The sequence below is a fragment of the Syngnathoides biaculeatus genome, chromosome 18, assembly GCF_019802595.1.
Source record: "Syngnathoides biaculeatus isolate LvHL_M chromosome 18, ASM1980259v1, whole genome shotgun sequence".
Classification (NCBI taxonomy): Eukaryota; Metazoa; Chordata; class Actinopteri; order Syngnathiformes; family Syngnathidae; genus Syngnathoides; species Syngnathoides biaculeatus.
The window spans coordinates 10,302,586-10,315,426 of record NC_084657.1 but is presented as its reverse complement, the minus strand read 5'-3'; the positions used below and the strand labels follow the sequence as shown (position 1 = coordinate 10,315,426).

Here is a 12,841-nt window from a genome sequence, read left to right as displayed (position 1 = left end):
TCATCTCTTCTGTCCTCAGTGCTGCATGGCCCCACTGCCGTGTCGGTAAACGGGCTGTTGTGTGCAGAATTCCGCTTGATAGTCTCCCTGACATCTCCCGTCACCACGGAGCGGCTCATATCCTCCTCCTGTTTCACCTTCTTTACTACTGCATACATTTGTTCTCCTCACCACCAGCTTGTTTCATGACTTCTGGCCCATCACCATGGCTTACAAGTCGCGCTTTTCATTTTGGGAACAAAAGGGAAGTCTTGTTCTTTTTTCCTTTTGTTTCATGTCTGCATTTTGACTCATTTGTGATCGAGAAAAACTCCGGTGACAATCTGGTGGTTTGATCTGTTGTGTTGCTTCTTTTTGTGTAGGTTAAAGTTGAGAACAAGCCAGATGTAAGTTTCTTTTCAATATGTTTTCCACACATGAACTCCGATTATACAAATTGTTATTATTATTATTTTTGCTCTGCAGTTCTGGTACATTAGACAGCGTGTTGAATTTGAAATAATAGTAATAATTGTTTCATACAGGATAACATAAGTATATACTTTAGGACATTTTATAAACTCGGGTAGTTATTGTAAAAAAAAACAAAACGGTTAACCTTCTCTGTCCGAGCCAACTCAAGGATGATGAGCTAATACCATAAATGTTTGTGTTGCGGCTAAATGCACTTTATTGTTCTCTGAATCATTTAATTAAATGATGCCCGAAGCCATCACTTTGCCAGGAAAATGCAATTAACTGAAAAGTGCTGCATGTAATGGATTTATTGTGTATGCATTTCTTTTGAGGCCTTTAGCGACGCCTTTTTGTCAAGCAGTACAGTTAAGTTAGGTTTACCAATGGTCACTTTTTTTTGGGGGGGGGACCCAGGGAGGAATAAAAAAATATATATTTGGCACAGTTTCCCCACCTCTGGGTGCAAATATTGAATACCTCATCTTATCAGTTTTTTGCACGTGGCTGTTTGTAGCTTGAACTTAATTTGACAAGCAACGTGACAAGTTTCTAAAATTCTCCATAACATATAAATTCCCCACCAAAACAATTGATTGCTGAAGTACATGACCTTTTCTTCTGGCCACACTGCTCTTCTCACAATTAATGTTAAAAAACATTGAGATTTTTAGGGGAAATGACAGTATGAGAAGCCTCACAGTAATTTTGACCTGTGGAGGGCTCGAAATTTCAGCCACTCAGAGAATGCGTTCCCCCCAAGAATTGGACAAAAATGAAAGATGAGATATGTTGAGAAATGCTAATAGGAAATTTTACTTTATTAATCCAATCTGAATTTTTTTTTTTTTTTTGTGACCAGAATTTGTATGAGTAATATCACACACAAACATAAAAAAAAAAGCAACAAACATTCTCCAAAAAGCTCCATCTCGCCAGAACCCATCATCTGATTCACAATAATCTTGCTGTGTTGTACTCTGGTGAAAGTGGCTGGTCCAGCCTGATTTCTTAGTGGCAGAATGTCATTTTTGGCAAATCTTATCGTGGTGTTTGTTTGACAAAAAAAAATTATTGCATTGTGACTAGCTCCACTCTTTTGGGACTCTTTACCACGGCAATATAAGGTGGAAATAAGTGCTATGGTACTTGGAAACTATTTTTGTACTGTTGACGAATTTTGTTCTTCTTGATACTGTATCTTCACAGTATACTTTGTTCAGATGTCATTCCAGTAATTAATCCACAAACTTGTCATTTTGATCTATTTGGATCCAGCCTGATGTAGATGCTAGTCAGCTACACGCAGTTCCTAAACCTGGGCTAGACACAGGAAGTGCATCATCAGCAGACGACACTAATAATAACGCTGCAATGGATGGCCCAGATGCTGCAGGAGGGGCGCAGAAGTCTTCCGGTAAAACGGTGAAGGTTGTGAGAAAAGTTGTAAGACGGGTCGTTCCCACAGCAACACAGGAGCAGAACCAGACGTCCGAAGTTCCCAAAGTTACTGCTGGACTTAAAGCTCCAAAGTCTTCAGGGGACGACAAAGATGACATCTCCATGGGCCTGACCAGCCTCATGGGCAGAGGACGAACCAAGGAACACCGGACTCGTACGCGCAACCAAGACCGCAAAGAAGACATGACGGAGCTCAAGCAGGAGGATCTTAAAGGAGAGGAGGAGAATGTAGAAATAACTGAGGATTCCACATCCACTGCTGCACTGAAGGGTGGATCACCAAATACTGCAGCACCAAATTCAAACCCCCTCACGCCACCTTACAGCTTTATACCATCTCCCAAACCTGAGCTTTTGGCCCCACCTGCTGGCTTCATCTCCGCCTCCAAGCAGAATCTCTTGACGGCTCCGCCCGGTTTTATACCCGTCAAAAGGTCCAGCCCAATCCCCCTAAAACACAATTTTCTGGCAAGACCTGCAGGTTTCATCCCCGCCCCAAAGGCAGATCCTCTGGCCCCTCCTGCCGGGTTCATCCCAAAACCTCGCCCACTAGCAGTCAAGAAATTTGTGGTACAGAGTGAAAGAACTGCACGTTTGTCACTTAACCCCTGAGCGGAGCATGCTGGGTGATAATAACCATGATAATACACCTCACAATATTTACCCACAAAGGACATGTCACCTGATAATGGATCCTGTATGAGCCAGCTCCAAGTTCATGGCTGCATTCCACTTTTCTCAGCTTTGTAATAACATTTCCTCTAAACACTATAATTGTATCTGACAAAGAAATATATATTTATATATATATAATGAAGGCTTCTTGAATTAATGTTCATTGAGTGCACAAAGCTGTTTAGGATCAGTCCAGACCTCATCAGTGGGTATAATGGCGTTCTCGTTGCCCACTCCAGTCAATGAATGTAAGTAATTAGGCACTGAGCTGTGACTCATTAGTGTCACTCTTTGCTAGTTTGCATTACATTTGTGCCAGGGGAACCCTCAGTGAGGCATGGCCTTGGAAGGATAATGTTTTTACATCATTTTGTAATGCATGTTAGCAGGCCATCTGGAGATATTCTCAAAAGATTTGTGATTAGCAGTTATTGAAGTCGGCCAACCGACATTTTGTCGACGTTGTCGTGCATCTGCCGTGATTGTCTGATTCCGGGATGCCGAGTCAGTTGGGGTGAGATCCTTCCTTTGCAAAAAAGCAAAAAAATTGTGTGGATGCTGAAATGTTCATTGTCATCTTGGGAATGTAGACTTTTGAATTAATGTAACGCGCATGAATGTGGGACTGAACTGGAGTACCCTGAGCAAATCCTCATAGGCACAATGTGAGCATGTATGCACTGCACAGAAACGGTCCGAGCTGAGATTCCAACTTTGAACCTTTGACTGTTCAGTAGTTGTGTCACTCATACCCGGTTCTGCATGCAATATACTTACACCGTGATGTCAAATGACATCCTTTAACAGGTCACTGCCCACCCATGAATCCATGATGCCTCTCTGTGTGCATGTTGTCACGTAAAGGAGACCCCATGTCCGACCGTGGCCCCCAATGGCAAACCATCCCACGTCGCGTCCATCCAGACTCGCTCTTCATCAAGTGAGCAGGTGTGTTTGTGTGCATGTGTGCGGTCATCTTTCCATTTTCTGCATTCCAAAGCACATTTCATTTAATGCATTTCCAACGCACGGACTTGCCGGTACTGCACTCGCAGGTCCCGGAGATCTTTCCCACTGAGGAAGATTACATGCGTGTGAAAAGGATCTTCACCATCACGAGCAATGATGTAAGCGCTCGCGTCCTCACGATGCTTGCGTTGCGCCTGCCACACTTTCCTTAAGTCTTGCAGTCCGTCGCAGTACTCTGAGGAATACAATACATTTACTCAAATTTGCCCACTACGTTGTCCAAAAATCCACCACCGACAGAGAAATTTTTAATTACCGGGATCCCTGAAAATATGAAAGTGAAAACGTTTCACTGGTTGAAGAGAAAAGGTATGTCTGACTTGGGGAAAAAACCCAAAACAAATACAAATAATGTAGGATTTTTGAATGTATTACAGATAAATGTTACATTGTTAAAGCATGGAAATGATAGCGACGCATGCTCCGCTTGTTTGCTCGACGCAACCCTTTTTTGGAGAGCTTGAGGAGGCACTGTGATGCTCAAATGTACATAATGCTTGATTGTCCATACTTATGATTTTCTTCCAAATTTCAAATTGCAGCAAGATGAACGCCTCGGAAGGAATTGATCTTATTCAGTCAAGCATTTCTTGTCTTCCTCTGAGCGCTTCTGTTGTGTTGCTTTGTTATAGTTGAAAAGGTGCGGAGGTGCTAAACTTTGCCCGCTGTTATTTTATGTGACGATGACATTGTCTGGTTATTTCTGCTCTCTGCTTCCCTCTGGGTCATTGGATGTGGACATCCTGCTGTCCTCTTTGATTCTTATATCGCTAGCGTGCGAGAGGCCAGGAATCCTCTCAGGTACGACCTGTGTCACTGCAAGGGTGATGCTGTCTGCCCCCCCCCCCCCCCCACCCCTCCTTCCGATTTTGACCGGAGATCAAAGCTTTGGGTCTTTTGTTTTTATACACTACTTTGTCTGCACATGCATGCTATCTTTTTTTTCCTCCATGATTGTCTTTGGATAATCCTGGTTGCCTGACATTTCCCCCCCACAAAAGATACTCCCCACCCCCCACCAATTCCTGCATACTGATGCTGCGATTTACTGTTTGCATCAGAGTGAATAACTTGGACATCTTTGAAGGCTTCTTGTGTTTGTAGAGCTTGCATGCACAGAAACAGATTAGATCAGTGGTGGGGAAACCTTTTTACTCAGGTCCAGACTTCAGTTTGTGAGTAAATTTAGCAAACATCTTCCTTGTTCCAGTATTCCTCCTTTTGGAGACATTTTTATGAGGTGTGCAACTAATCATATCAACCGGGTGAGATCTACACTTTTAATTCTTATCTTACATATGATTGATGAATGACAACCGATGCAGTGTTTTAACATTTTATTTTTTTGTTGAGAAAATATGTTTCTGATTTGTTGCTTTGCATCTATTCTTTCTCTTGTCCAGCCCAAGCTTTCTGAGGACGCCGTCGCCATTCTTCAGACATCACATTTGGCAGCAAAGGTTGGACACTTTTGTGTCGGGGGAAAAAAAATGTATTTATTCATCACCTGGAGAAGAATCCAATATACAAGAAAACCCCTTCTCCATGTGCACCTTCAACGAGTTTTGATGCTTGCTAATATTTTCCTTTTGTAGATCTTATGAAGTGCTTGTCATACCTATATACCTGCTTCCTGTGTTGGCTGCAAACACATTTTCTATTCCTTTTGATGAAACATCAATCTGAGACATGTTTTAATGAATATGTTGCATGGACTCCCAAATGGTTCCAGAGTCCCATTTGTTTGCTGAGGAAAGTGCTTTGAAAAAGGTTCTTCCAAATAAGGGTCTGTGTTATGCAGAAAAAAAAAGATGTTGATTGAGAGGGGGAAAAAAAACCCCAAACTCATACTAGACAGCTGCTTTTCTCCGTGGGGTTGAGCATTTCTATCAAGGATCCTTTGCAAGTCCTTTATTTTTCACGCAATGGGTTCTATGTCATCACGCTTTGTATCAGGTTCTCTTCAATCTGATTTGCGGCCTTTTTAAACAGGCAAAGAATGAAGAGAACATTGCAGCCGAGAGAGCTTGGTACCACACGGAAAAAGTGTGGCTCGTCCACAAGGATGGGTTTTCTTTGGGTGAGTGAAATCTGTAACAGGTTCTCTGTCCTTTGCGGTATATTTTTAAGATGCGTATGCTTCTCCTCAGAAGATGAATTAATGTTGTGTTCACGCAGCCACACTCTTGAAGACAGAAGCAGGCAGTCTGCCCGAGGGGAAGGTGAAAATACGCCTGGAGAGTGACGGATCTTTATTAGACGTAGATGAAGATGACATCGAGAAGGTAATAAATCATAAAAATCAGCACTGCGCCCATGCCGGCTGAAACCTGTTCTGACTTTGAATGTCAGGCGAACCCACCGTTGTTTGAGCGAGCGGAGGACCTGGCCTCTCTTCACTACTTGAACGAGTCCAGCGTGATGCACACCCTGCGGCAGAGATACGGCGGCAACCTGGTGCACACCCACGCTGGGCCCAACATGCTGGTCATTAACCCCGTTAGTGCTCCTTCCATGTACTCTGAGAAGGTGAGCTGCAGCCGGCGTCCATGGGACCGCACTGTTCTGGATTAGGATTCCTCAAATTTTTGTTTCAATTCACGTCTGCTGTGTCTTTGTAATTATCATCATGTCAATGGTATACAGTAGATCAGTGGAAGGGTTGATAGGTGGATGACTGACCCACAAATCGAAGGATCTAGTGGAAAAGGATTAGCGAACTCATCAGTTTGTCAACAAAATTCTAGGACCGTTCCGTGGCTGCACTCAAGCTTGTAGATGCCTTTCATTCAGCAGCTGTGCCTCGACACCATGTAATTTCAGGCAGTTTTTGATCTGCTTTAATACCCTCGAAAGTTTGGAACTCCACAGTTCTGAATTCATCAGAGCGTTTGATTCCTCAGGGCTCCGCAATGTTGCTTTTCGGAAATGCATCGGCTTTGTGACGATACCCCACACAGTTTACCGCGAAACATCTCGAAGAGAAGACATGTCAGATACGGACACACATGGTCAGCTCTTTGCAAGGAGCCGTTCCTCGGCAAATATTTGTACGGGCAGCCTCCGTGGCGTGGACGTTGATTTCCTGAGCCCTCGAAATGGGAGTGAATCACATGATTAAGCTCAACACATTTGTCGATTCTAGTGAATCTGCATGCACTGAAAAGCTTGCCAAATAGAGCTATTCTCAACCTTTACATCCAAAAAATCGTGTCTGTCTTCGTCCAGGTGATGCAAATCTTTAAAGGCTGCAGAAGTGAGGACACCGCCCCCCATATTTACAGCATGGCTCAGTCTGCCTATAGGAAGCTCTTGACCACTCGCCAGGATCAGGCCGTAGTCTTACTGGGCAAGAGCGGCAGCGGCAAGACGACAAACTGTCAGCACATCATTCAATACCTGGTCACCATTGCTGGCAGCACCAACAAAACCTTCTCCAGTAGGTTGGAAATGATCCAGCCTATGAAAGAAGTACGTCACCATGTTATTTACAATACTCTGTTTTGGTTGCAGTGGAGAAATGGCAGGCGGTGTACACCGTTTTAGAGGCATTCGGGAACGCGTCCAGCTGCATGAACGTCAATGCCAGCCGCTTCTCCCATGTTGTTGCTTTGGATTTCGACCAGTCAGGCCTGGTGACCTCAGCTTCTATCCAGGTATTCCTTTTATTTATGCATTTGTTTAGTGTCAGTCTACGTTTTCCCTCCTTCTGTGTCTTGTTATGTGTGCTGTGGCTTTGCAGACAATGCTCCTGGAGAAGATGAGGGTGACAAGAAGACCAGAGGGCGAATCCACTTTTCACGTGTTTTACTACCTAATGGCCGGTGTCGACAGCTCTCTTAGGTATGGATTGCGACTGACTGGCCAGTTTAACACACAGCGCGCCGTCGTCTCCCATAGCGCCAGACTACGTCTTATCAATCATGTTGATGTACACTCACCAGACACAACATAAAGTACACTTGGTCAATCTCATGAGTCCATTCAGTTGAGGATCTGTTTGCCTTTGGAAAGCTTTTGACACCACTGATTTTTCATTTCTAATATATCTTTTATCTAACTAAGCATGATTATCTTTGTGAATGCAGACTTTTAAATACAGAGCTTTCATTAGATTGTGCTGTTACACCTAATTCTCCAAGTGTATGGCATTAATTTGAGACAAGCTAACATTTTTGTTATTCTGTTTTTCTTTTTTTTTCCATTAAGAACTGAGCTGCACCTGAACCACTTTGCTGAAAACAATGCTTTTGGGATCATACCTCAGACAAAGGTAGATTACTTACTGGAGACTGTTTTTTTTTTTTCCCCTGAAATATTCTTCTTGTTATACATGAAGAAGATATCTTGAACTTTTTTTGTTTCAATTTTACTGATTATAATTCCTGAATCAAGAGTTTTCAATCTGCCTTGCTCAACGGAAGCTCAACAGTTACCAAGAAGCAGATTCATATTTCTCCAATATTCATTTTGGCCAAGAAGTTGGTTCACTCACAATTACTTCCAGATGAGCTACTGCTGCCCTTTTCACGCATTTTGGCACATTTGGCATATTCATCCAAACCAAACTTTTGACATGCGTGTCGCCAATACTTTCATTCTTCCTCCCATCAAGTTATACTTCTTGAAACTTCATAAGCTACAAAATATTGAGGCTCACAACATGTGATAACAACTGAGTGGCCCTTCGGTCAAGCCAGACGACTTGTTTGCTCTTCACTCAACTTAAAGAAAGATTCCCTTCAGTGATTTGTGATGTGATGTCCACCAGGTGGAGGACAAGCAGCGGGCATCCCAACAGTTTTCCAAGCTGCAAGCAGCCATGAAGGTTCTGGGAGTTAGTAGTGATGAACAAAGAGCTCTTTGGCTAGTCCTTGGGGCCATCTACCACCTGGGAGCTGCAGGGGCAACTAAAGGTACATTTTCTGAAACACAACATCATTACAAGATGTGTGTTTGAGGATTCAAGGCACTTTTAATGTGCCCTAGATAAGAGGGGGGGGGAAGCCTTTCTTGCACACACGTATTAAGCGTGACATCCACTGGAAATGTTAATCTTCAAAACCCTTTATGAACATTGTCACAATTTTATTGCTATCCATCATACTAATGTATTTTAACATCTGAACCCTCAAGTGCTCTGGATTGCATAGTCCAGGCTAAAATTTTGAATATAATGATTTTCCTGACCCAAACGTGTATTCCATTGGATCTTCATGATTGTCAATAATAACTAGTACGTACCATATAATGAAAACACTAAAAATCTGGATAGGCTATTGCAGCATGTATATTTAAAAAAAATGTACATATGGACTTGGGTTTCTTGTAATACATCTTGTAATACAAATGGACCTTGGGAGAAGCATTCCATTTCACTCCGGGTTCTGCTTTTGCCTTTTGAAACTATATTTTATGATGTAAATGAGGGCAAGACAGTTGTTTCTGTAAGAGAATAAAAGACATACTCATTGGAAACCAGTTTTCATTCAATTGGAATGTTAATTTTTCTCATGAAATTGAATTTGTAGTTTTTTGTTCAGCCCTCTGTTTGTTTAAAAAAAACAAAACAAAATCAAACCCCTCTTGTAATATGTTTTCAAGCAATTCGTGGGCGATTTAATCTTTGTTCAGATAGTGCCGTTGTCTCTTTTTTTTTTTTTTTAATATATAGGAACAAATGTATAATTTAAGTTTTTGTTCCATTGCAAGAGAGGACTTTATTCATTTGGACTTAATTCCTGAAGGAACTGTCTTTTTTCCCCCCAAGATAACCATTAAAACTGAGCCTTTGTATTTTGTGCAGAGTTGCAGTTCAGAAAAATAGCACAAGGGGTCAGCAATGATCTCTGATCTGCTAACGAATTCAAAGGAACTCTACATGAATAAAAAACATTATAATGTATAATCAGTACAGCTTTGCTTCATTTTTTTTTCCACCCCAAAACACTTGTCTAATCTGCCAAATAAAATTTCCACACCTTGTTATTTTACCAAATTCAAAATAATTGTTAGAAAGAATTTATCAAAGCAAATATGCCCAATTGCGGCATCTCCAGATATGTTATATCTTTTCATGTCCGTGCAACCCTCCTGCTTATTACTAACCCTGCAGGGGATCTGTCAGCTGGATAAAATCCACTTGCACCGCAACTACTGCTCGCGCTCTGTGTGAATTCTCCCAGTGCCTCTCTTAAGTCTTACAAGATAAATTCACAGCCCATTAAAACTGACGCTTGCACAAATATCAGCAACACTTGTCTGGTCTTGTAGTTACAGTAAAAGTTATTGTTGTTATATTTTCTGAAGTCTTTTTCATAAATATCTAAAGTAAATGTGTGCTCCCACACTCAGTCAAGGGCAATCATCATGTAAAACTATGTTGATTGAAGATGACGGCTGACATGTTTACGTTTCAAATGTGGCTACTGTATTTGAATACATTTATTGCACGCTCCCCAAAACTGTCTCCTTCTGACCAGAGACATTATCGGCAGTGTCAGAGACAGAATTATCACAACTATAAGGCCATCCATGTGCAAACGTGCGGTTGGCAGAATGGCTAATGAAGGTCTTCATGCGTGCTTCTCAGCTGGCAGGAAACAATTTGCACGCCACGAGTGGGCCCAGAAGGCGGCCTACCTGCTGGGTTGTACCCTGGAGGAGCTCTCCTCCTCCATCTTCAAGCACCAGGCCAAGGGCACCCTGCCCAGAGCCGCCAGCCTCCGCCAGACTTCGGCCGAAAATGGCACAGCGGATGCAGGTATCCCCGTCGTGCATCCTTTGTCGCTGACATTCTCCCAGCCAACACAAGCATGCCATCTTCCCCTCACCTGAAGGAATATGTACGCTCCGGAGCAAGGAAATCTTATCTCCGTAATGAATATTGCAGCTTAACAATGGCTATTGACGGATAAGTACGCACTCTTACGTGAGGACAAGCAATTTTGGATCCTCTCCTCATTCATTGTCCTTGAAATCATAATTGTCACACATTGATTCCCCCCCCCCCCCCACGTATGCTTAGCAGCAGAGCCTTTGCAACACTTTGAAGGGGGCTTGAATACAGGGTAGGTCAGAACAGACCTCAGGTTCACCTTCCTGTATCAGCCCCACTTCAGCCTGACCTCCCAATCTTGGATGTATTAGCGCACTTGAAAATATATCCCGAGCACAATAAAACTCACCATTTGTTGAGCTGGTGGAGTCTATTACAATAACTTAACATGTGACAATTCTTTTTTTTTTTTTTTTTTTGCACCAACACTCTTTGATTCACCTAATTCAGGAGCACCCGAGGCCCAGTTTCACTGAGATCATTTCGGAAACAATTTGAATACTGTACTTCATGTCGTTGGGTGCAATATCCTAAAAAATGATGGTATTATGACCATTTCCGTGCAAATATAGAGGCTGTATCACACATTTACTGTGGAAAAGGTTTTACTTCACATAATTGAACTCATTGAATTATGTTGATAATTGTTTTGTTTTTTTTCTCCCACATTTAATTGCCTTAATTTAATGCTGCTTTTCCCAGTAGGTTCCAAAGCTTCAGCCATGGAATGTTTAGAGGCAATGGCCACTGCACTGTACTCTGAACTCTTCACTATCCTCATTTATTTAATAAACCGGTTAGTATTCCTTCTCTAGTCTTGAAGCGGTATTGTACTTTAAAAAAAAAAAAAAAAAAAAAAAGATACGTTTGACTGTTCTATAATGCAATCCGAACGGCTGGCATATCATTTAATCCTTATTCATTGACTTCAGAATCTTTTTGAAGAGAGGATGGAGCCAGGATTTGAGATTTTACTCATTACTGAATTTAAATCACATAAGACTTCAGCTATCAGGATAAAGTTTAGGAAGGGCTGGGATGGAGTGGAGCGAGCCAGGGTTGCAAGTCGGGGTGATTTGGTGCACGTTATCAATAAAACATCGTCTAAAGTATTGTTTTCTCTCCTTGCTCCAGGGCCTTGAAATCCAGCCAGCTTCCCTTGTGCTCTTTGCTCGTTGTGGACACGCCGGGCTTTCAAAACCCTCGGCTGGTAAAGCTCGATCGCGGCGCCACGTTCGACGACTTGTGCCACAACTACACTCAAGAACGTCTGCAGACGCTCTTTTACCAGCGCACCTTCGTTCAGGAGCTGGAGAGATACAAGAGGTGGGAGCATGTGAACGCTTTTCGCTCAGCCTTAATCTTCTCCGTTTTCCTTCTCTCCGCTATGTCTGCTCATTGGCTCACATTATACGTCAACCCCGGTGTGGCAGGCTTTCACGCATCACATTCTCCGTCTGTCCCACCTGTCACGAGATGAGACAAGCCAAAGTGGTTCGTGTTTTAGACCTCCTCATTAGCGATGCCAGGCTTCACCTCTTCTGCAGAGATCAAAGTATAGACACTCGCGGCACACGCCCACTGGCAGTACTTCACAGTATTATCATTCCATTGTGAGGAGGCTGTTGTTCTCGTTGGCTCTCTTTGTATTATTTAAAGGACTTTGTTATGCTCGCGATCGTCTCGGGTGAAGAAGGCTTACTGCAAAGTTGAACGCACTCACTGCCCGCAACAACTGCCCATCTGATGACAGTTCTGCATTTACAAAAATAACTCGCTCATAAACATGTCTTGATTGGGGGAAAAAGCCACAGTAATCTTGGATTTGGCGACTGCACACCAAATGTTATGATGAGCTCAATCGGCCCACTTCAAATGAACGCGTTGACTAGCTTGGCTCTTCTCTGTCAACACACCCGCAAATCTCCTGGTGTTCCATTTTTGGGGGGAGCAGCCACTTCTTTGATTAGTTTTTGTGATTTTCAAAAATATTATTTCCACCTGGACAGGAAGATAGTGGTACTAGAGTACAATACCGAATGAACGCACCACTTTGACTTTTTCTCCAAGAGGAGAGGAGGTTAAAAAAAATTGAATGAATCAAATTTCAGCTGTTGGAAATGAAAGAGGGCAAGGGTCTTTTCTATCGCAAGATATGTTGGTCAAGCGTCAATGTCGTGACGTCACTCAGCATCGACGGCAAATAAACTTTCTTTGTAAAGGGAAAACTGAAGGATGCCGCGTATGTGGGGACAAAGATTGCAATTGCTGAAGAAAATCGCCACATTCTCTTGAAGGAATTAAAAAAATAGTATCAGAAATTGCCGAGCAATGTCTTTGCTATCAAGTAAAAGCCTTAATCTTTGATGTTCAATTTTCATCCCC

General features: G+C 42.6%; 2 protein-coding genes across 2 annotated transcripts in view; both read left to right on the top strand.

Moving 5' to 3' along the window:
* LOC133491829 (unconventional myosin-XVIIIa-like) overlaps positions 1 to 12,841 on the top strand; it is a 56,643-nt gene that overhangs the window by 8,869 nt on the left and 34,933 nt on the right. The window contains exons 4-14 of the mRNA XM_061803472.1: positions 5,611 to 5,698; positions 5,797 to 5,903; positions 5,971 to 6,147; positions 6,847 to 7,057; positions 7,132 to 7,274; positions 7,361 to 7,461; positions 7,828 to 7,891; positions 8,390 to 8,534; positions 10,211 to 10,381; positions 11,159 to 11,252; positions 11,591 to 11,792. Coding sequence (XP_061659456.1) covers positions 5,611 to 5,698; positions 5,797 to 5,903; positions 5,971 to 6,147; positions 6,847 to 7,057; positions 7,132 to 7,274; positions 7,361 to 7,461; positions 7,828 to 7,891; positions 8,390 to 8,534; positions 10,211 to 10,381; positions 11,159 to 11,252; positions 11,591 to 11,792 — 1,503 coding nt within the window. The remainder of the gene's footprint in view (positions 1 to 5,610; positions 5,699 to 5,796; positions 5,904 to 5,970; positions 6,148 to 6,846; positions 7,058 to 7,131; positions 7,275 to 7,360; positions 7,462 to 7,827; positions 7,892 to 8,389; positions 8,535 to 10,210; positions 10,382 to 11,158; positions 11,253 to 11,590; positions 11,793 to 12,841) is intronic.
* LOC133491828 (uncharacterized) lies at positions 53 to 2,573 on the top strand. Its single transcript, XM_061803471.1, has 2 exons — positions 53 to 386; positions 1,732 to 2,573. The coding sequence occupies exon 2, from the start codon at positions 1,828 to 1,830 to the stop codon at positions 2,524 to 2,526; it is 699 nt and encodes a 232-aa protein (XP_061659455.1). The 5' UTR covers positions 53 to 386; positions 1,732 to 1,827; the 3' UTR covers positions 2,527 to 2,573.

Bases quoted from the DNA above. Each gene is read 5' to 3' on its own strand.
- LOC133491828 (XM_061803471.1), top strand. From the start codon at position 1,828: ATGGATGGCCCAGATGCTGCAGGAGGGGCGCAGAAGTCTTCCGGTAAA.